We start from the raw sequence: 24,034 nt of genomic DNA, 5'->3' as shown, positions 1-24,034 counted from the left end.
TTGTGTTACATGTTTTTGGCAATGTTATTTTTTCACATATCACAATCTGTTTTAATAATAATGAAAAAAAAAATTAGAAATCTTGCAATTTTCACATCGGCCACCGGGGCTTTATTAAACTCGAACTTAATAATAATAATAATAATAATAATAATAATAATAATAATATTTATTCATTTATATAGCGCTGTTAATTCCACAGTACTTTAGATACAATGGCAAACCTGTCCCCATTGGGGCTCACAATCTAAATTCCCTATCTGTATGTTTTTGGAGTGTGGGAGGAAACCGGAGTACTCCATTTGTTTCAGGAAACAACACAAGTACATAGCCACAATAGTCAGATTTCTCAATATCTTTTGTATTAAAGTGTGTAATGAGTTTGTGCAAAGGTCATTGTTGACGGATGGGGAGCTGTGACATCCCCTTTTGTGATTGGAGGATCCTGTGTTATCGGTTGTGTATAGAGCTAATACCTATCCTGGTAATCCTGCCTGTGATGATAAGAAAACTGATGTAAACTTTTCCTGAAAGGACAAAAAGTATGAGCCTAAAAGTCTAAACAAAAGCCCCAGTGGCAAAAGATTGTTCAGTTCCAAAAAGCAACAACATTTTGAGATAATAAAGTTCGGCATCCTGATCTTTTGTCCAGAGTGAAGAGTAAATACCTAGATTGTCTCTCATTCTGGAGGACCTGTCCTTGTCCTGCAGTGCACAGATAACTTATTGATTTTTATGGACATTGTATAATGCCTATTTTTTCCTGTGGTGGCACTGCAGAGAAATTGAACATTTACTGCTAGTGTAAAGCGGGCTTTACACGCTGCGATCTCGCTAGCGAGATCGCAAGCGATTGTACCCACCCCCGTCTGTTGTGCGACATGGGCAAACCGCTGCCCGTCGCGCACAACCTTGCTTACCCCTGTCATACGGACTTACCTGTCCGGCGACATCGCTCTTTCTAAGGGGGCTGGTCGTGCGGCGTCACAGCGACATCACACGGCAGCCGTCCAATAGAAGCGGAGGGGCGGAGATGAGTGGGACGTAAACATCCCGCCCACCTCCTTCCTTCCGCATTGCCGGTAGAAGCAGGTAAGGAGATGTTCCTCGCTCCTGCTGTGTCACACACAGCGATGTGTGCTGCCGCAGAAACGACGAACAACATCGCTAATGAGAGGTCAACGTTTTTTTGATTTAGGATGACCTCTTCGCGGCAAACGATTTTTTCCGCTTTTGCGATCGTTTTAGGTCGCACATAATTGTTACACGCTACGATATCGTTAATGACGCCGTATGTGCGTCACAAACACCGTGACTCCGACGATAATTCATTAACGATATCGTGGTGTGTAAAGCCCACACACATATGGCATTCGATGATACTCTCGGCTCCCGTTGTGCTGTGAGTTTAAGCCGAGTGTCATGCCACTGTGATCCCATCCTGCGATCGGATGACAGGTGCGGAGGAGAAGGAGTGGGAAGGATTAATCTCCCTATTTCCTCCATTGCCAGGTGATGTGATTATCGCACTGCACTCCAGAGTCATCCGAGTGCAATGCGATGGCTCACTCGCACCCATAGATTGGTATGGGTGTGAGTGAAAACAGATCGGATTACACCTACAGCGTGATGCGACTGTTTCCTTGGTCTGATTAGGACTGAGAAAATAATCGAAGATTGGAACGGCTCCATAGAGTAATATTGGTCTGATTGGAATGCAAATTTTTAACGCAGTCCACTTGGACCATTTTACTTGCTGTGTGTTCTATCCCTTACCCACAGACTGCAATTGATCCCTCGAGGCACCAGTAGTATGGTCAACCTATTGCCAACAAATTGAGGCTCTCCAAAGTGGAAAGCCCCTTTAACTGCAAACTTGGCTTCAATGAAAGATTAACTTTATACTGTGCTGCAAAAAGCACCAATACACATAGGCTCATTTAAAATTAGTGAATATCTACAATTATTTTTAATATGAATATGCTCGATAAGAATTCTAAACTATGAGAAATAAAGTTGAGTAATTGTTTTATCTTTTAATCCAACTGAAGGTCTCAGCGTGCGTTGCAACTGGTCCTGGAGAGAATGAGTTTGAAAGTACAAGAATAATTGGAGAACAAATATTTGACAAAGCAATGGTAAATTCATTTTTATCCTATTTAATGACTGAGTGACTTCTGAAAGGTAAATGATAGGAATAATACATAGTACTGCATACAGTGCCTATAAGTAGTATTCAACCCCCTGCAGATTTAGCAGGTTTACACATTCGGAATTAACTTGGCATTGTGACATTTGGACTGTAGATCAGCCTGGAAGTGTGAAATGCACTGCAGCAAAAAAGAATGTTATTTCTTTTTTTATTTTTTTTTTAAATTGTGAAAAGTTCATTCAGAGGGTCATTTATTATTCAACCCCTCAAACCACAAGAATTTCTTTTTGGTTCCCCTAAAGTATTAAGAAGTATTTCAGCCACAAAGAACAATGAGCTTCACATGTTTGGATTAATTATCTCTTTTTCCAGCCTTTTCTGACTAATTAAGACCCTCCCCAAACTTGTGAACAGCACTCATACTTGGTCAACATGGGAAAGACAAAGGAGCATTCCAAGGCCATCAGAGACAAGATCGTGGAGGGTCACAAGGCTGGCAAGGGGTACAAAACCCTTTCCAAGGAGTTGGGCCTACCTGTCTCCACTGTTGGGAGCATCATCCGGAAGTGGAAGGCTTACGGAACTACTGTTAGCCTTCCACGGCCTCGACAGCCTTTGAAAGTTTCCACCCGTGCCGAGGCCAGGCTTGTCCAAAGAGTCAAGGCTAACCCAAGGACAACAAGGAAGGAGCTCCGGGAAGATCTCATGGCAGTGGGGACATTGGTTTCAGTCAATACCATAAGTAACGTACTCCACCGCAATGGTCTCCGTTCCAGACGAGCCCGTAAGGTACCTTTACTTTCAAAGCATCATTTCAAGGCTCGTCTACAGTTTGCTCATGATCACTTGGAGGACTCTGAGACAGACTGGTTCAAGATTCTCTGGTCTGATGAGACCAAGATCGAGATCTTTGGTGCCAACCACACACGTGACGTTTGTAGACTGGATGGCACTGCATACGACCCCAAGAATACCATCCCAACAGTCAAGCATGGTGGTGGCAGCATCATGCTGTGGGGCTGTTTCTCAGCCAAGGGGCCTGGCCATCTGGTCCGCATCCATGGGAAGATGGATAGCATGGCCTACCTGGAGATTTTGGCCAAGAACCTCCGCTCCTCCATCAAGGATCTTAAGATGGGTCGTCATTTCATCTTCCAACAAGACCACGACCCAAAGCACACAGCCAAGAAAACCAAGGCCTGGTTCAAGAGGGAAAAAATCAAGGTGTTGCAGTGGCCTAGTCAGTCTCCTGACCTTAACCCAATTGAAAACTTGTGGAAGGAGCTCAAGATTAAAGTCCACATGAGACACCCAAAGAACCTAGATAACTTGGAGAAGATCTGCATGGAGGAGTGGGCCAAGATAACTCCAGAGACCTGTGCCAGCCTGATCAGGTCTTATAAAAGACGATTATTAGCTGTAATTGCAAACAAGGGTTATTCCACAAAATATTAAACCTAGGGGTTGAATAATAATTGACCCACACTTTTATGTTGAAAATTTATTAAAATTTAACTGAGCAACATAACTTGTTGGTTTGTAAGATTTATGCATCTGTTAATAAATCCTGCTCTTGTTTGAAGTTTGCAGGCTCTAACTTATTTACATCTTATCAAACCTGCTAAATCTGCAGGGGGTTGAATACTACTTGTAGGCACTGTAGTAGTGCATAATCCAACAGATACAGTATATAAACTTCATCCACCTGCTGCACAAAAGCAGGAATCTAGCTACAATTACTATATGAAAAACTGTCCATAGACACAGTGATTTACATGCATTTAAGGGGAAACTGGTAAAAAAATACAAAAGTTCCTGATTAGTAATTATTTAATGGTGCCTTTGTCAACTGCAATACCAGGCACAGAATAAACTTTATTTTCTCTCATCTCTTACAACCCCTTCATCAATAGGTTTTTCATCCTTATAAAAGATAGTTGTTAGGTTCAAAATCAGTTTCAAATATCTACAAACAGAAATTAAGCTTTGGATGGAACTCGGTTTGGAGAGAGGGGGTGTGCATCAATTTAAGCTGATCCCATTAGTATTACTATGAAACATATACAGCTGCACACTAAAATGCTAACAATGAATAAGGGAACTCTGGTATTGCATTACTGCTATAGAAATATTTGAAAAAAGAGATGTTTAGCATATGCAATGGTCTATGTATGTGAGCCCGATAACCAACGGCAAGGTAATCTCTGTATATCGGGAACCTAACCTGAAATGCCACTGTCTGGGTAAAAAACCTCCATGTCTGGGCAGAATGCCGTTTTCTGGGTTAAAACCTCCATGTGTGGGCAGCTAGACTCCTGCTATAAACTGGAGTGAACACTGCCTGGTCATAGGGCGGAGTGCTCCATCAGAAAGGAAGGAGTGTTCAATCAGAAAGGACTCCATTAGTATGACCGAGAAATGTAATTTTGAAAATTTTCATCCTACAATGGAAATTAGTCACAATACGCTCAGCTTTCACTCAAGTCTCGCCCTATACAGCTACCAACGACTTTGAGTTATATATTATTAAATAAATTTTTTAGACCAGATGTGGCTGGTCTGAAAATCCAATGGCTATATAGGCGTAACATTAAAATGAACATTGTATGAGGCCAGCAAGCGCTGTACTCAAAAAAATGTAAACTTTCAGAAAGGATTGCTCAGTTATTCTGGCCAATATTTTCCAGCTCCATGCTCCTCCTACCTGCCACTCCCCGTGTTCTAATACTTGATAGATGCAAGTATCAGAGGGCTGGTCAGTGGTGAGAAGCAGCTACTATTTTGTTGATTTCCTATACGATCCAAAGATACTAGAAGTGCAGTGGTCAGCTTAGCTTCATAGTGTATGAGGGCAGGGACAGTACAATTTTTTTTAATCTTCCTGGACCACCCCTTTAAAATTGCTGTTGAGAGAAGGCTCCTTCAATATGAGATACCTGCAGCAGTTTGCAAAAGAAGAGTCCAAAATTCAAGTTGAGAGGTGTAAGACGCTTGTTGATTGTTATAGGAAGCGATTGATTGCAGTTATTTATTCCAAAGGTCCAAAGGGTGTACAACCAAAATTAAATTGAAGGTGCCAACAATTTTGTCCGGCCCATTTTTAAAGTTTTGTTTGAAATTATGTCCAATTTGCCTTTTTTCTATTGTTCCAATACACCCAAGGGAAATAAACATGAGTACAGTATAACAAAATGTGTAATTGCTATAATTGTCTGGGAGGAATACTTCATTTTCTGGAAAAATGTAAAGAGTGCCAACACTTATGGCCATGACTATATACAGTTAGGTCCAGAAATATTTGGACAGTGACACAAGTTTTGTTATTTTAGCTGTTTACAAAAACATGTTCAGAAATACAATTATATATATAATATGGGCTGAAAGTGCACACTCCCAGCTGCAATATGAGAGTTTTCACATCCAAATCGGAGAAAAGGTTTAGGAATCATAGCTCTGTAATGCATAGCCTCCTCTTTTTCAAGGGACCAAAAGTAATTGGACAAGGGACTCTAAGGGCTGCAATTAACTCTGAAGGCGTCTCCCTTGTTAACCTGTAATCAATGAAGTAGTTAAAAAGTCTGGGGTTGATTACAGGTGTGTGGTTTTGCATTTGGAAGCTGTTGCTGTGACCAGACAACATGCGGTCTAAGGAACTCTCAATTGAGGTGAAGCAGAACATCCTGTGGCTGGAAAAAAAGAAAAAAATCCATCAGAGAGATAGCAGACATGCTTGGAGTAGCAAAATCAACAGTCGGGTACATTCTGAGAAAAAAGGAATTGACTGGTGAGCTTGGAAACTCAAAAAGGCCTGGGCGTGCACGGATGACAACAGTGGTGGATGATCGCCGCATACTTTCTTTGGTAAAGAAGAACCCGTTCACAACATCAACTGAAGTCCAGAACACTCTCAGTGAAGTAGGTGTATCTGTCTCTAAGTCAACAGTAAAAAGAAGACTCCATGAAAGTAAATACAAAGGGTTCACATCTAGATGCAAACCATTCATCAATTCCAAAAATAGACAGGCCAGAGTTAAATTTGCTGAAAAACACCTCATGAAGCCATCTCAGTTCTGGAAAAGTATTCTATGGACAGATGAGACCAAGATCAACCTGTACCAGAATGATGGGAAGAAAAAAGTTTGGAGAAGAAAGGGAACAGCACATGATCCAAGGCACACTACATCCTCTGTAAAACATGGTGGAGGCAACATGATGGCATGGGCATGCATGGCTTTCAATGGCACTGGGTCACTTGTGTTTATTGATGACATAACAGCTGACAAGAGTAGCCGGATGAATTCTGAAGTGTACCGGGATATACTTTCAGCCCAGATTCAGCCAAATGCCGCAAAGTTGATCGGACGACGCTTCATAGTACAGATGGACAATGACCCCAAGCATACAGCCAAAGCTACCCAGGAGTTCATGAGTGCAAAAAAGTGGAACATTCTGCAATGGTCAAGTCAATCACCAGATCTTAACCCAATTGAGCATGCATTTCACTTGCTCAAATCCAGACTTAAGACGGAAAGACCCACAAACAAGCAAGACCTGAAGGCTGCAGCTGTAAAGGCCTGGCAAAGCATTAAGAAGGAGGAAACCCAGCGTTTGGTGATGTCCATGGGTTCCAGACTTAAGGCAGTGATTGCCTCCAAAGGATTCGCAACAAAATATTGAAAATAAAAATATTTTGTTTGGGTTTGGTTTATTTGTCCAATTACTTTTGACCTCCTAAAATGTGGAGTGTTTGTAAAGAAATGTGTACAATTCCTACAACTTCTATCAGATATTTTTGTTCAAACCTTCAAATTAAACGTTACAATCTGCACTTAAATTATGTTGTAGAGGTTTCATTTCAAATCCAATGTGGTGGCATGCAGAGCCCAACTCGCGAAAATTGTTTCACTGTCCAAATATTTCTGGACCTAACTGTATATATTGTATTTTTGTGTTCTGTGTATTTATGTTGCTCATATTTTATTTCTTTGTGAATGACAGGAATTGTATAATTCATCAACCAAAGAAATGTTGGACACTGTGAACTCTGCTCACCAGTGGGTAAACATGAGTGATGTCACTGTGAAGCTTAATGACACTCACAATGTAAGTATACATATCACATAATAATCACTTTGGTGGCCCAATGAAGCTTTATTTCCTTACTTTTGTCTTTGAACACTTGGCATCATTACATTTCTATCAAAATACCTAAAGTAATAAAAGCCATTGTAATGACTTTTCTAGTTCTAATATTTTATATACAATTAAAAATATGACTTCTGCCAGAAACAGTTTCTCTAAGATATAGTTCTAGAATCGCTGACATGATCGTTGCAGCGTGGAAGCCTCAATTTCTAGACATTGTTGGCGAATTAAATTTGTAGATATCCCACTATGATCTATGTGAAAATGGTTAAATATTTGAATTGAATTTCTTTTATTTATATTCTAAAGGCAACAACATGCAAACCTGCACTTGGATATAGCTTTGCTGCTGGAACAATCGATGGTCCTGGATTGATTAATTTCACCCATGGTGAGGCTTTTCTGTGGACTTTACTCTTCATCACTGTGAAATGCAATGACTTATGCCTCATACTAATGCTCTGCTGTCAACCGTACACTTATGATATATGATCAATAGAATTATATTTGGATTTTAAACCCTTTGTAAAGCTATTGGCCATTGTTAAGATAAGCCATCACTTTATGATCAGAAGAACCCCAATTGCTTCCAATCATACTAAAAACGAGTAGGACTGGCATCTTGCCCCTGTGTGGGCAATGACAGCAGAGCAAAGAATGGGGCTGTATTGCAGCACCCTGTAACCCGGGAACTGAAAGCACCACTGTTTTAGAGAACATATAAATGAACTGCAATGATAAGGCTGTGCTAAAGTCCCTTTTTTTCAGAATTTGACAGTGTCTTAAGCCCCCGTCACATTTAGCGACTTACCAGCGATCCCGAAAACGATCTGACCTGATAAGGATCGCTGGTAAGTCGCTGGGAGGTCGCTGGTGAGATGTCACACAGTCAGGCCTTAACAACGACTCAGTAATGATACATGTTGCAGTAGCGACCTGTATAACTGTAGTGGGTGGGCCTACCCCCTACCAGTACCAGCATAGTTTACCCGGAATTGTAATTATTAAAAATGTTGATTTTTATTATTGTATGTTGTGTTAGGGCACCCCCTAGTGGCCGGGTGGGACGGCTGTTGCCACCGGGGAAGGAGGAGTCGGCTGGATGTCTAGGGAAGGTCTGTGTGTGTAGAGGGAGAAGGATCCGGGACAGCAGAGGGTGAACAGCGGTGGCAGTGTGTGTGTGAGCGGAACATCAGGGGACACCGGAGTAACGGAGGGGAACGCAACCTCAAGGTCTGATTCCGCTGGTGTGGGTCCAGTGTGTGCTTGACCTAGTAGTGGGAGCCCGGAGAAGAGGAGTACCCAGGGCAGATCCCCACCAGAGGGTGCGTTTGGGCAGGTTGTCCCCAGCTCCACAGAAAATTGCCGGATTCTGCTGACCGGATTGTATTGTGCCAATAAATGTCATCTTTTATTTTCACCAACTTTTGCCTGAGGACTATTGGTGTACCATCCGACGAAGACACCGTCACACACTGTCTCATCAAGCTAGTCCCCAACATTGAAGGAGTGATGGAGTCAGGGGTGTGTTTTGAACTCCCTGGTGCCACGACTACACAGCCAGAGGCGCCCCTGGGCCATCACTTCATGTGGCGTAGTCGGCAGGATACGAATTCCCTGCCAGGAACCCAAGAAGCTGGGGATCAGGTCATACCTGGAGCACAGGATCCCGACTACGGGAGAAGATTTCCAGTCCCCTGGTGGGAAGAAGACACGGTGCCCGTAGCGTTGGACCGGGCACCAGATGGCGGCAGGAGGGCCGTTATCTGTGAAGTTGAAGAAAAGGCGCGAAAAGTTGGCGCCAAAAGAAGAGCCTGGGGCTGGCTGGTGCCGAAGAAAAGGTACAGAGTACTCCGCCCAAAGAGGGGAGGCGCCAGCTCCAGGGCATTGAGGAAGACATACGAAGTGGGCGGTGCTCGGAAGAAAAAGAAGTACCGCCGCGGAGGAGTCAAGATTATGCGTGAGGCTGGGGGAGGATTCTGTTTAAGAGCGGGAAACAAAGGCCCGCCTCCTCTTTCCTCAGTTTCAGCTTTGACGCCACCATTGTTAGTGCAACGACTGAACACAGGAATGGAGACTTCCGGACAACCCGAAGAACTCACCACCACCATGGCTCTGGTCAGCCTAGGCCGGGGACGTCCTAAGTTTGCCGCCGCAAGCGAGGCATCCCTAGTGGACCTTCCGACCGGACCGGGAGGTTCCACGCATCCCGAGAAGGTGACCTGGAAGACCACGTGGGATGCGAAGACCGGAGGCACGGTTACCGAGATACGGGCAACGTATGCCACTCAGCCACCCGTGAGAGACCGGATTCCGGGGGTTACATATTCCCCTTGGGAGACACCACAGCCTGGCGCCACCGCCGCCACACCCTCTGTCCCATTTGGGGAGCCGCCCGAAGTGTTTGCCGAACGGCTGGAGGAAGACCACCTGGGCTTTGTTTGGGATCCGGTGATCATCCCGTCCTCCGTACCGTACCCCAGAGCTCCGTCTCCAGTACCCGACCCTGTCCGGGAACGGTTACTTTCCGAGACCGTTGTTCGGGAAATAATGTCCGGTCCCGGCGCTGAGGAGCTGGCTCAGCAATTCACCACGGGGATCGTGGTGAAATTTAACCAGCAGGAGGGATATGGGTTCATCCGGGAAGCCCACACTGGGGACGACTATTTCTACAACCGGGTCCATCTGGATGTAGAAGGACTGCCAAAGCGTCTCCACACCTTGTACCCGGGAGAAAGAGTGCAGTTCCTGCCCGAGACGGGATGTCGCGGCCTATTCGCGGTGGGGGTCATGCGGATGCCGACCGCCCGGGAAGCGGCCCAGTGGCAGCAAGAGCTGGAGTGGGAGGAGCAACAGGAACGGCGCCGGAGCCGCCCAAAACCGGTTCTGACCGCAGCCTCCCATTCCCGGCGCACCGTGGCAGCTGCACCGGAAGCACCATCTGGCACGACCGCCGACCCGGAAAGAGCTGCTCCGGTGGTAGCGGTGAGTCAGAATGTGACCAACAGACCGGTCATAGTCGTGGACGCGCCGCCACCCGCGCCACCACCATCCCGGGTAGCGACGCCATCACCCCCGCCGGGAGCTGAAGAAGCTGTGCCAGCAGAGCCACCTTTTGCCCCCGTGTCCTTCCGGAGAATACGCCGCCAGCCGGGGCAGTCTCTGGGAGCCTACATACAGGCACAGGCGGAAGAGTGGAAGCGGTCCTGGCCTCCAGAATAGATATCTGTAGATATCCCGTTTAAGACCGGTATTGTTCACAGGCCGGCAGAAGTTAAAGTTCCCAATGTTTAAAAGTTTTGTTTATCGGCTGATCGCCCCCAAAGACCGGGAGCGCTGTTGTGCCTCCGGGCGCCATCTAAGACCGGGAGCGCTGCTGAGCCTCCGGGCGCCATCTAAGACCGGGAGCGCTGCTGAGCCTCCGGGCGCCATCTAAGACCGGGAGCGCTGCTGAGCCTCCGGGCGCCATCTAAAGACCGGGAGCGCTGTTGAGCCTCCGGGCGCTACCTAGAGACCGGGCGTGCTGCTGAGCTGTCGCGCCCCGGACTGGCGTCTCTTCTGTGGACGGGCCGCAGGTGATGGACTGGACTGGAGTTTATCACCATGATGTTTATGGTTTTATAGCTAAATGTTTTAGACAGAGCCTTGCCGGGAGGCTCGGATTTTAAGAGGGGAGGCATGTAGTGGGTGGGCCTACCCCCTACCAGTACCAGCATAGTTTACCCGGAATTGTAATTATTAAAAATGTTGATTTTTATTATTGTATGTTGTGTTAGGGCACCCCCTAGTGGCCGGGTGGGACGGCTGTTGCCACCGGGGAAGGAGGAGTCGGCTGGATGTCTAGGGAAGGTCTGTGTGTGTAGAGGGAGAAGGATCCGGGACAGCAGAGGGTGAACAGCGGTGGCAGTGTGTGTGTGAGCGGAACATCAGGGGGACGCCGGAGTAACGGAGGGGAACGCAACCTCAAGGTCTGATTCCGCTGGTATGGGTCCGGTGTGTGCTTGACCTAGTAGTGGGAGCCCGGAGAAGAGGAGTACCCAGGGCAGATCCCCACCAGAGGGTGCGTTTGGGCAGGTTGTCCCCAGCTCCACAGAAAATTGCCGGATTCTGCTGACCGGATTGTATTGTGCCAATAAATGTCATCTTTTATTTTCACCAACTTTTGCCTGAGGACTATTGGTGTACCATCCGACGAAGACACCGTCACACACTGTCTCATCAAGCTAGTCCCCAACATTGAAGGAGTGATGGAGTCAGGGGTGTGTTTTGAACTCCCTGGTGCCACGACTACACAGCCAGAGGCGCCCCTGGGCCATCACTTCATAACGATCTCAGCAGTCACTGTGACCCTGTCACACAGTGTCAAACAAAGCGATACGTCCTGCCCAACAGGACATCACTTTTGAAGAAAATGGTCCCAACCATTCAGCAATGACTAGAGATCTCACAGCAGGGGCCTGATCGCTGGTAGGTGTCACACATAACGAGATTGCTGCAGCGTCACGATAACGGTGACGCAGCAACTCTCTCATTAGCGATCTCGTTAGCGATCTCATTAGCGATCTCGTTGTGTGTGACTGGGCCTTTAGAGATAAGCTTACAACAGCAGAGTAGATAGCAGAAGTATATTAGGAAAGTGAGAGTAAATGAAAAGGGGGTCACAATAGTGGTGGAAAAACCCTTTAATATCTACTATTAACCAACTTTCTGCTCTCCTCATTTGAAATCAGAGACGTTCAGGGTATAGTAGAGACCTCATGCACCTAAGGGTACCGTCACACTTTAGCGACGCAACAGCGATCCCACCAGTGATCTGACCTGGTCAGGATCGCTGCTGCGTCGCTACATGGTCGCTGGTGAGCTGTCAAACAGGCAGATCTCACCAGCGACCAGTGACCAGCCCCCAGTCAGCAGCGACGTGCAAGCGACGCTGCGCTTGCACGGAGCCGGCGTCTGGAAGCTGCGGACACTGGTAACTAAGGTAAACATCGGGTATGGTTACCCGATGTTTACCTTAGTTACCAGCGCACACCGCTTAGCTTAGCGTGTGCAGGGAGCAGGAGCCGGCACTGGCAGCGTGAGAGCTGCGGAGGCTGGTAACGAAGGTAAATATCGGGTAACCACCTTGGTACCGCAGGCTGTCAGACGCCGGCTCCTGCTCCCTGCACATTCAGGATTGTTGCTCTCTCGCTGTCACACACAGCGATGCGTGCTTATCAGTGGGAGAGCAACAATAAAAAAACGAACCAGGGCTGTGTGTAACGAGCAGCGATCTCACAGCAGGGGCCAGATCGCTGCTCAGTGTCACACACAGCGAGATCGCTAATGAGGTCACTGCTGCGTCACAAAAACGTGACTCAGCAGCGATCTCAGTAGTGATCTTGCTGTGTGTGAAGTACCCCTTAGAGGTCACACCTCCACTATCATCGAGTGATGACCTATCCTAGTAATCAGTGGTGTACATAAGACTCATGGGGCCGCATTGCAAGAGTCCATTTGGTCCCCTCCAGCTCCACCCTAAAAGAAGAAATGTTCGGCAGGGTCAGGGCATATACTTTAGGTGCAACCACAAAAAAGAAAATACCTCACCTCTTTTAAACCCAGGAAAAGGGACATGTTTTGAAGCATGTACACAGGAATAGTGACCATGCTGAAGCCCTGTTTTCATATGAAACTCCTTTTATAGCTTGCAAAAGTGCCGTGGCACACAATATGATACCTCACAGGTAATCATTCCCACATATTTTGCTTCTACAGTACTCCCTCATAGAGTATGAGGACCCCAAAGCAAGCCCCCCAGACTGATGCCACCACAGTCACCCCCCACAGTATAATAAACCCACAGCCCCCCAACACATTGTATGATTGTCCCATGAACACATGAATGCAGTATGATGGCCCCCAGTTCACTCACACAATATGATGGCCCCACAGACCCCCTTACAGTACTAGGGACTCCCCATCCCACTCCATACAGTATAGTGGACATGACAAACCCCCCATACAGGGGATCCCACAGCTCCCCCACACAAAATGACCTCTTAGCCTTCTTACACAGTATAATGGACCTCACAACCTCCTACACCATATAGGATAGCCTCATAGAACTCATACAATATGATGTCCCCATAGCTCTCATACAGTCTCATGGCCCCTATACAGTATGAGGGAACTCACAGCTTTCCAACGTAGTATGATGTACTCCCCAGCCTCCACAGCATATTTGATGGTCTCAAAGCCCTTATACAGTATGATGGCTCCTACAAATCCACCATTCAGTATGATGGCCCCCTCAATCCCCTATGGAGTCTGATGGAACTCACAGCCACAGCCACAATATATATGATAGTGTGGCGCCCCTGACCTGGTCAGGCACCACTGAGTACTGCACCCATGCTGGGGACAGTACAATACAGGTAATCCAGAAGGCTGACAGGGGTGTGGTACACAGGCGCATAGTGATCAGGTCTCACACATGTACCCATGAGAGGACCCCTGGGGATCCCAGGAGGGGGAAAAGCCTTGACCTTCACTGGAATAGTGGAGGGGGCCAAAAGCCTCCATCTCCTCTCAAGGGGTGTGGTAAGAGAATCTGGTTGCTAGGTGGCGTAGGCAAGAACAGGAGAGGAGGGGCAGTGAGTCAGTTAGAGGAGAACTCCAGAGGGCTCAGTGAGGAGCAGACCTGTGGGGTTGATGCTGTCTAACAGCGCCCGCGCAGTGGCTACTGACGGGGGAGAACGGTCAACTAGGAGTGCTACCTGAAAGCCAGCTTCAGCTAGAGAGAAAGCACGGAGTGGGAAGTAAGGAGACTGTTAGAGAGCACCAGGCCCAACCGGGCGGCAGATCCCGAAGCGAAGATAGATCCAGCTTTCTTCTGCTAAACCTGCCGGTGTGGGGCTCTCAAAGCCCACACCACAACACCACAAAAGCCGCAGCCACGTAACCGCAGTGAGGGCCCATAGGTCACAGGAGGCAAGCAGCTGGAGTGGCCTGGTCCGGGGAACAAGCAAACGGCAAACAAAAGGGGGAGAGAGGCTGCAGCATCTTCCCTGGGCGACCCCCATAGGGACTCAAAGTCGGGGTCACCCCAAACCACCAAGGGCTAAGGAAGGCGAGTCAGTAGTCACCCTCATAAAGTCAGCCTGAAGGATACCTGGTTCCCATCTGGTTCATCCCAGCTACGCCCGGGCTACTCACCCTGCCATCAAATGTGAGTAAAGCCCTTGAAAGACAGTTCTGCCTGTGTGAGTCATTCTGCGACTTGTGGTACTACAAACCTACACCGGGCCCTGGGGCTTGCCTCACTCTCAGGAGGCTATTCCAACTAACTGCACACACCATCAGCCCCAGGCGTCCCCTAACCTGCAGTGGCGGTCCCCACTGACCGCAATACTGAGAGTGGCGTCACGATCAAAAACCGAAGATTCCCTACCTGTGACCAGCACCAGCTACGTGGAGTCCCTGAAGGTATGCACCGATACAACACCCGGGGCTTCACATCTGGCGTCACGAACAGGATAAGGACTAGACCTGTTGAGACAGGTGACCATGTGCCTGGGCGGTCCGCTTGAAAAATTGGAAGCGCCGCCATATTGCCACCATGAAAAGCGCGCTGAAAAACAACAGCAGCCCGCGCTGGAAGAAGTTACCGCCCACGAAGAGGTGTGGCTACCCAGAGATCCCCTGCAGAGTTCTGACCTTGCCAGCTATGAGAGTGGAAGCGTCCAGAGACGGCGGGAAGGAAAGAGAGCCACAAGCCTGCTGCTGGGAGAGGAGCTGCTGAAAGAGGCAGAGCAGAAACTGAACAGCTTGCTATCAGAGGCAACGGCGAGTCCACAGCTGGAGAGTCGTGCAGAAGAGGGCGCAGAAGAAATGGCGTCTGACCGCAGAAATCCAGAACCGGGCTCCGCTGCCTGGTGGTATCGGGAGCTGGCCCAGTTCTGCGACCGACTGGAGAACCGGGTTGTGGAGCAGATCCGGGAAGAACGGATGGAAATGCTGGAGATGACCGCGGCGGTTCGGGCCTATGAAAGGAGAACCGCGCGCCGAGTGCCAGACAGGACGGCGATGACGCAGACCCCGATGCTGCCACCGGTGGGTGAGTCGAGTGATGCCCCGGCCAGCGCAAGTGCCCCGACCCCTGCTGCCACGCCCGCGGTCCCCGAAGAGGCGTCCGGTGCGGCGACGCTGAAGCAGGCCGCAGCCACGCCAGGTGCGGCCTTCCAAGCCCCAGCGGCCGCAGCGATGCCCTGCTCGGCCCACCAAGACCCGGTCCCTGCAGCAACGCCCAGTCCGGCCCGCAAAGAACCGGCTGCCACCGCGACCCTCATCCGCGTCGCAGGCGTAACGCTGACCCAGGCCGCCGCCCTGCTAGGCCCGGCCCGCCGAGACCCCACCGCCGCAGCAACGCTCGTCCGCGCCGCAAGTGAGGTGCTGAACCAGGCTGCAGCCACGCCAGGCGCGGCCCGCCAAGCCCAGACTGCTGCAGCGACGTCCAGCCCAGCCTGCACAGAGCCCCCTGCAACAGCGACACAGATCCAGGCCGCCGCCATGCCGGGCGCGGCCCGCCAAGACCAGGCCGCCGCCATGCCGGGCGCGGCCCGCCAAGACCAGGCCGCCGCCATCCAGGGCGCGGCCCGCCAAGACCAGGCCGCCGCCATGCCGGGCGCGGCCCGCCAAGACCAGGCCGCCGCCATCCAGGGCGCGGCCCGCCAAGACCAGGCCGCCGCCATGCCGGGCGCGGCCCGCCAAGACCAGGCCGCCGCCATGTCAGGCGCGGCCCGCCAAGAAGAGATTACCTCATCATTTACCCCGGCCTGCAAGGCCAGAGCAGACACCGCTCCCCAGTCCAAAGAGGTCCCTGCTAGGAAGACCCTGATAGGAGAGGACCCCGAATACTGGAAGCTGAAGGCTGACCTAGAGGCCCAGTTCCCACAAGAGATGGTGGATCGGTATCTGCTCCCTCCGCATACCCCCAAGGAGATTCAGGCAACCCCTGCAGCCGCACCAGAGAGTCCACCGCCCAGACCAGCTGAAGAAAGCCCATCCCCAGCACTGCCACCAAAGGAGTGCCAAGAAGAACTAAGGGGGAGAGGAGGCCAGGAAGCTGAGGAGCTGACTCCGGAGCCACCAGCAGTGGATCTATACTCAGAACCGGAGATGTTGCCCTATTCCCGCTGGGATGAAGAGGATTTGACACCGTCTGCAGATGAAGAACTGCCCAAAAGCCTTACCTGGGAGTTTGTGAGCTGCACCCAGCAGAACCCAGCCCGCAAGACACGGCGCAGCAGAGCAAAGTATCCTCCAACACCACAGTCTCCAGAGCAGAGAGAGGTCACAGCCAGAGACCTGCAGGAGAAAAGATTACTGAGAAGGTCTAGAGCCCAGGTCAGAGGACCCCTTTACAGAGGAGTAGTAGAGGACTTCAATTTGAAAAGCGGATACGGCTTTATTGTAGCAAGAGGAATAAAAGAGGGCATATTTGTGAATCGGAGAGATGTTCAAGCCCACCTGCCCAGAGGACATTCAGGCAGAAATTTGAAAATTGGAGACGCAGTACAGTTCACCTTGCATCAAGGAGAAAGGGGCTACTATGCCTTAGACGTAGCACCATGTCCCAAAGACAGAGATAAGGAAACAGATGCAGAAAAGGAAACAGATGAAGATCTAGAAAGAAAAGACAAGGAGCCTACAGATGAAACTACCACCGACGACGACAAAGAGCCAGAAAGCAACAGGTGCCGCAGCCCAGCAGGCCCAAGCCCTGGTAAAGAGGAGTAGAGTAAAGTAAAGTAAAGTAAAGAAAGAAGTACAGAAGTTAAAGTTTTGAAAAGTTTTGTTTTGCAACGTTTAAGCATGTGCCCACAAAAACTATTGTGAGAAAAACCATAAACCTTAAGGCTATGAACTGGCTATAGCCACAAACTCTCGCAGTGTAAATAGTTACACCAGAGGGCACCACCGCCACCAGAGTCAGCCTGTTTAGGGGCTTGGCTCGTCTGCAACCAGGAGGAGCCCGTCCGTATATAGGGCCTTGGCTCACCTGCAACCAGAGAGCACGCCTGTTTATGGGGCCTTGGCTCACCACCACAAAGAGGGTACCTGGTCAGCACCAACTGTGGAGGCCGCCTCTGCATCCTGCCAGAAGAGGCTGAAGGCGCGGATCCACCAGGCCAGGTATACCCTGAAACCACCAGCCCATGTAAGCCGCCTCTACATCCTGCCAGAAGTGGCTGAAGCCGCGGCCAACGTGAAAGGGTTTTGGGTGGGTTAACGGACTTGTGGGTGGAGGGTGGTGATGTATGGTACCTGGTGCTTTTAAATGTTTTACATGTTTTAATGTTTTATGCATTTTAAAATGTTGTCTTGCAGCCCGAGGACGTGCTGGTGATAACTAAGGGGGAATGTGGCGCCCCTGACCTGGTCAGGCACCACTGAGTACTGCACCCATGCTGGGGACAGTACAATACAGGTAATCCAGAAGGCTGACAGGGGTGTGGTACACAGGCGCATAGTGATCAGGTCTCACACATGTACCCATGAGAGGACCCCTGGGGATCCCAGGAGGGGGAAAAGCCTTGACCTTCACTGGAATAGTGGAGGGGGCCAAAAGCCTCCATCTCCTCTCAAGGGGTGTGGTAAGAGAATCTGGTTGCTAGGTGGCGTAGGCAAGAACAGGAGAGGAGGGGCAGTGAGTCAGTTAGAGGAGAACTCCAGAGGGCTCAGTGAGGAGCAGACCTGTGGGGTTGATGCTGTCTAACAGCGCCCGCGCAGTGGCTACTGACGGGGGAGAACGGTCAACTAGGAGTGCTACCTGAAAGCCAGCTTCAGCTAGAGAGAAAGCACGGAGTGGGAAGTAAGGAGACTGTTAGAGAGCACCAGGCCCAACCGGGCGGCAGATCCCGAAGCGAAGATAGATCCAGCTTTCTTCTGCTAAACCTGCCGGTGTGGGGCTCTCAAAGCCCACACCACAACACCACAAAAGCCGCAGCCACGTAACCGCAGTGAGGGCCCATAGGTCACAGGAGGCAAGCAGCTGGAGTGGCCTGGTCCGGGGAACAAGCAAACGGCAAACAAAAGGGGGAGAGAGGCTGCAGCATCTTCCCTGGGCGACCCCCATAGGGACTCAAAGTCGGGGTCACCCCAAACCACCAAGGGCTAAGGAAGGCGAGTCAGTAGTCACCCTCATAAAGTCAGCCTGAAGGATACCTGGTTCCCATCTGGTTCATCCCAGCTACGCCCGGGCTACTCACCCTGCCATCAAATGTGAGTAAAGCCCTTGAAAGACAGTTCTGCCTGTGTGAGTCATTCTGCGACTTGTGGTACTACAAACCTACACCGGGCCCTGGGGCTTGCCTCACTCTCAGGAGGCTATTCCAACTAACTGCACACACCATCAGCCCCAGGCGTCCCCTAACCTGCAGTGGCGGTCCCCACTGACCGCAATACTGAGAGTGGCGTCACGATCAAAAACCGAAGATTCCCTACCTGTGACCAGCACCAGCTACGTGGAGTCCCTGAAGGTATGCACCGATACAACACCCGGGGCTTCACAATAGCCTCCACAGTCTCTCAACACAGTGTGATGGGCCCCACTGTCCCCACGCCATATATGAAGGCCCAACAGTCCTCATATGTTATGATGGCCAGCACAGTTCTCTATATTCCCCCCCTAATAGTTCCCAACATAGTATTTATGCCAGAATCCCCCCTCAGTCTGATAACCTTCATAGCTCCCCACACAATATGATGATAGCACAGCTCTCTATTTACTATGATGGCTCCCATAGCTCCCCATAGAGTATGGTAAACCCCACATCCCTCACACATTCTGGTGGTCTCCACAGCTCCCCACACCAAGCATAATGGTCTCAACAGTGCCTCCACACAGTATGATAAACCCTACAGCTCACCACAAAATAAATGAAACCCCCAACAGTCACACACAACATGTATGAAGGCCCCCACAGCCACCCAAACCATGTATGAGACACCTTCAGCCACCCACACCATGTATAATGGTCCCCACAGACTCCCACACAATATGATGCCCCACAGTATCCTTTTTTTGATTGACCCACCCCAAAAATACTCCTAATATTGGTCCCCCACTCCTCTGTGATATACTGTGTGGAAACTAAGGGGTACTTTGCACACTACGACATCGCAAACTGATTGCTGCGATGCCGAGCGTGATAGTCCCCGCCCCTGTCGCAGCTGCGATATCTTGTGATAGCTGCCGTAACGAACATTATCGCTACGGCAGCTTCACATGCACTTACCTGCCCTGCGACGTCGCTCTGGCCGGCGAACCGCCTCCTTCCTAAGGGGGCGGGTCGTGCAGCGTCACAGCGACGTCACACGGCAGGCGGCCAATAGAAGCAGAGGGGTGGAGATGAGCGGGACGTACACATTCCGCCCACCTCCTTCCTTCCTCATTGCAGCCAGGACGCAGGTAAGGTGATGTTCCTCACTCCTGCGGCTTCACACACAGCAATGTGTGCTGCCGCAGGAGCGAGGAACAACATCGTAACATCGGTCCTTCCGAAATTATGGAAATGACCGACGCTACACCGATGATACGATTTTGACGCTTTTGCGCTCGTTAATTGTATCAAAAACAATTTACACACTCCGATATCGACAGCGACGCCGGATGTGCGTCACTTTCGATTTGACCCCACCGACATCGCGCCTGCGATGTCGTAGTGTGCAAAGTACCCCTATGTCTCCACACATTAGGTGGGATGTAGTGGCATAATCATTCCACATCAGAGATCATACACTCAGACTGAATGATGGAACTGGGAGCCTTTGTGGTCGGAATGTCTCACGTAACGAGGTGGGGGCAGGGACTGTTCCACTCAGCACTGGGCTTCCCCAGCTCACAGACACTACGCAGGAATGTGGTCTGCCACTGTGAGTGTAACGCTTCTGCTAGTAATATGGCATTTGTTAAACAATTGGGTATCCCTTTTATAGGTGAACACAAAATGATGGTTCAAATCAAGCACAGCATGGGGCAGGGGAAAGTGCACTGAATAACTCAGTCTCACAGAAAGTGAACCAAGCCCCTCATTAGCATATTTTAATAAAGAACATACAGAGTGCTAAAGGTAATATTTTTATTAGGGCCATGTCCTGTAGAATGTACTTTGCTTGGTTTCATTTTGTGTTGATGTGGCGCCCTGGACAAGCCAGGACGTCACAGGTACTGCAACAACACACCCCACACCCCGTCCTGGAGGCGGGAAAAGGAAACAGTTGAGTAGAGTCGAGTGTGGAGTGTGAGTGAGGGAGGTAGGAGTGGAGGAACTGACTGGCCGTGTCCGGGTACGTGGCCCGGGCACAGAAACAGCAAGGTTGGCAGACAGTGGTGACCGTCTGCAGGAGAGGCCGATTGACGCACAACCGTAAGGACCGGGGACGGGCGGTGGTTTCTCCGGGGTTTCCCAGCAATAAAGACCCGACTGAAGGCAACCGTCCAAACCGTGAGGGAGAGAAAGCTACCGCCAGAGCTAGAGCTCCCCGGGCCAGAGCCTGCGGGCAAACAGGGGCTCCCTTAGCCAACCTACCACTGGGGAGCCGGTTACCGGTGGGAAGCCATTGGGGCCGAGAACATAACACCGGTGCAGGGAGAGACAGTTACCGCCAACCTTCCGGGAGTGACCGTCGCAGCCGTCTGTGGGACTCGTCCATCCAGCCATTTGTTTTACCAGAGACTCTGTGTGCATTACTGGCTGAGTAAGTACCACCGTGCCGTCTGGCACTGCGCTGCCCCGCGACCCTGCACCTGGCCAGGCCTCGCAATCCACCAAACAGACAACAACTCCGGGCCCCGGGACTACCAAAATCCCCCTACCCACGGAGGGGAGAGAAACATCCCAGCTGCTCCCTGTCATCGCTCCCGGGATCCCCGTACAGAGCAGCAGTGGTGCCCCAACCTCACCACACACCGTGGGTGGCGTCACAAACCGACATCCCAAACACCAAACAAACCACCCCTTTCACTCACGGGCGAGGAGCGCTGCTCGAGTCCCCGGATCCGGCCCACCGCTCGAGCCACCGAGCAGCAGCAGCAGCAGTGCCGGACCCGAGCGTGGTGAGCGCAGCACCCCGCCGCCCGCGACAACTTGACGTCACGAATAGGATCTTACCGTTCTACCGCCTGGTAGAAGTGCGCCTTGTGTCCCGCCGGAGGTGTCCGGCTGAAAATTTTCGGAAGCCGCCATCCTGGGCGCGAAAAGTCCCCGCTCGAGCGTCTTCCCGAGCAGTGGAGGCGCGAAAGCCGAAGCTCCGCCCCTGAAGAGGAGGTGCCGGAAAGACACCAAGGGGGCACGGATGGCATCTGGCCGCATGTAGACCGCGGCTATAAAAGCAGGGACGCCAGGACCCTGCGGCCATCTTTTGGTTCCTGGAGGAGGCCGCCGCAGCGATGCACCGTCCAACGAACAACACCGTAACCCCCGCACCCGGCACCGTGGCGTGGGTGGAGGTCCGGACCGCTCAGCTGCATAGCCGACTGCAGATCCGAGTGCAGCCCCTCTTGGAGGAGTGGGAGGCCGACATGGCGGATGTGGTGGCGGCCATACGGAGACGCGAGGTGGAGGAAGAATTGGAAGAGCGGGTTAGCGACCCACGCCCCTGTAGCCCTATAGGGTCGGCCATCGTGGCTGAGGAGCCCGGTCTGCGCCCGCTCGCCCTGCTGCCTCCCCCGCTGCCCGTGTTGGCTGCTTCTGCCCCGCCACTAGGCCCGCTACCACCGCAACCGGTAGCGGTACCCTGCCAACCCGCCCAGGCGGACCGACCTGCAGCCGGGGCCCATGACCGTCCGGAACCGCTCCCCTGGAAGATACCAAAATCCGAGCCCGTTAGCGGAGATGCCCCGGAGGCACGCCCAGTGACCGTGCCTAGGCCCGAGCCAACTCCGGCAACCTGCCCCGTACAGGAAGAGATGGAGGTCCAGCGGGGGAAGCTCCCTGCACCCATCCCCCATGCCTCGGCTGAGGCTGCGCCGGGTCGTTGCTGCAAGGCAGCGCGCCAGGCTATGACACCGCGGGACCTCCCTCCCCGAGCGCCAGTAATGGGCAGCGTAAAGGAGGTCTCGCGGGGCCCGACCCGTGCGCAGGGGCCCGCAACAGCCCCTTACTGGGACAGGGAGCCGACACCGTTGGGCCAAGAAATCGCGGAGAGAGAGAAGAGGAAGGCAGAACTGGTAGCCTGCATGATAAGGGAGAAGGAGAACCTCCGCAGGGCCACTTTCCAGGTACGGGGCCCGAGGTACGAGGGGCAAGTGAGGAGGTTCGACATCCGTAGGGGCTACGGCTTCATTTTTGAACCGGGCCTGGAGGCCGAAGTTTTTATAGCCCGGAGGGACGTAAATGACCACCTGCCGGAGGATCACCCAAGCCGCAACTTGCTCCCCGGTGACCTTGTAACCTATACCCGGCACTGCGGGGAGAGGGGCTGGTTTGCCCTGGACGCTAGGCTGAGAGGAGGCCAGGAACCTCAGGTACAGACCCAGCCCCCTCCCCCGCCAGATGGAGTGGATCTAAAGTGATGGCAGCGGTCCTCCGCCGCAAGTGTCCCCATTGGGACCACCAGCACCGTTGTGTGATCTTCTTGTATGTTGTTGAATGTAACCGAATGATAAGGAGAAGCAATCAACCGAACTGTGACCAGATTAGCACCGAGATTGAACCGGCCGTTGCCGGCAACTAGTCCCCGTTGGGACTTTCTGCAACCGTGCGTAAGGAACTACTTACGGACAAGCCCGAGAACTCACAGGGCAACCACAAACTTGTGGCGTGTAAATAAAATTGTTGGCTTGTTACCGTGACCGCATCCGGAGAGGCTGATTTGGGAGGATGAGCCTGGAGGAAATGGATGGCCCAGGCCCGACACTATCGTAACCGGTGGCAATCCTCCGGGGGTCAGGGGTCCCCCATGGACGTGGGTCCCCTGAAAGAGACCGTACCCGCTCGGGCAATTTGGTTCTGGACTGGGGCAAGGGGTACTGCCCACTTCTTTGGGGCAGCTTCAGGGCCAGGTTGTTTGGGCGGGGGGAGAGTGGAAGCTGTACCGTTAATAAAATGTTTGTAACGTTAAAGCATTGTGCCTCCCGTTATGGGAAGTTTATAAAATGTCTGTGGTTTTACATGTTTTACCATTTTTCTACCTTTTTCAGTTGTGAAAATAAAACCGGTGATGGACGAGCAGCCCGCGGACGGTCTGCGTTTAACCAAGGGGGAATGTGGCGCCCTGGACAAGCCAGGACGTCATAGGTACTGCAACAACACACCCCACACCCCGGTTAGGAACATCTAAGTCAGGCACAAATCCTTGTTGCCTCCCTCCTGGGGCTGATGTCCACACCACGTGGGGCGGGGCCAGGTGGTTGGCTCCTCCCACCCAGGAGTTCACAGTCCTGGAGGCGGGAAAAGGAAACAGTTGAGTAGAGTCGAGTGTGGAGTGTGAGTGAGGGAAGAAGGAGTGGAGGAACTGACTGGCCGTTTCCGGGTACGTGGCCGGGCACAGAAACAGCAAGGTTGGCAGACGGTGGTGACCGTCTGCAGGAGAGGCCAATTGACACACAACCGTAAGGACCGGGGACGGGTGGTGGCCCGCCGGTACCGGATCGGGGAGCGAAGAGAAGCCAGCACCATCTGGCAGGGCCTACGGACCCCGACCAGGCTAGGAGTCGCCGTAAACCGGTCAAATCCGTCAGCGACGGGAACC

General features: G+C 51.4%; 1 protein-coding gene across 1 annotated transcript in view; it reads left to right on the top strand.

The window, feature by feature from the left end:
• Window positions 1-24,034, top strand: part of LOC142310902 (putative neutral ceramidase C) — a 149,623-nt gene that overhangs the window by 59,393 nt on the left and 66,196 nt on the right. Inside the window, exons 10-12 of the mRNA XM_075348725.1 lie at window positions 2,052-2,138; window positions 7,151-7,255; window positions 7,607-7,688. Coding sequence (XP_075204840.1) covers window positions 2,052-2,138; window positions 7,151-7,255; window positions 7,607-7,688 — 274 coding nt within the window. The remainder of the gene's footprint in view (window positions 1-2,051; window positions 2,139-7,150; window positions 7,256-7,606; window positions 7,689-24,034) is intronic.

Source organism: Anomaloglossus baeobatrachus, chromosome 5 (assembly GCF_048569485.1).
Source record: "Anomaloglossus baeobatrachus isolate aAnoBae1 chromosome 5, aAnoBae1.hap1, whole genome shotgun sequence".
Classification (NCBI taxonomy): Eukaryota; Metazoa; Chordata; class Amphibia; order Anura; family Aromobatidae; genus Anomaloglossus; species Anomaloglossus baeobatrachus.
The sequence above is the reverse complement of the archived record's forward strand: the minus strand, read 5'-3'. Positions and strand labels throughout refer to the sequence as shown.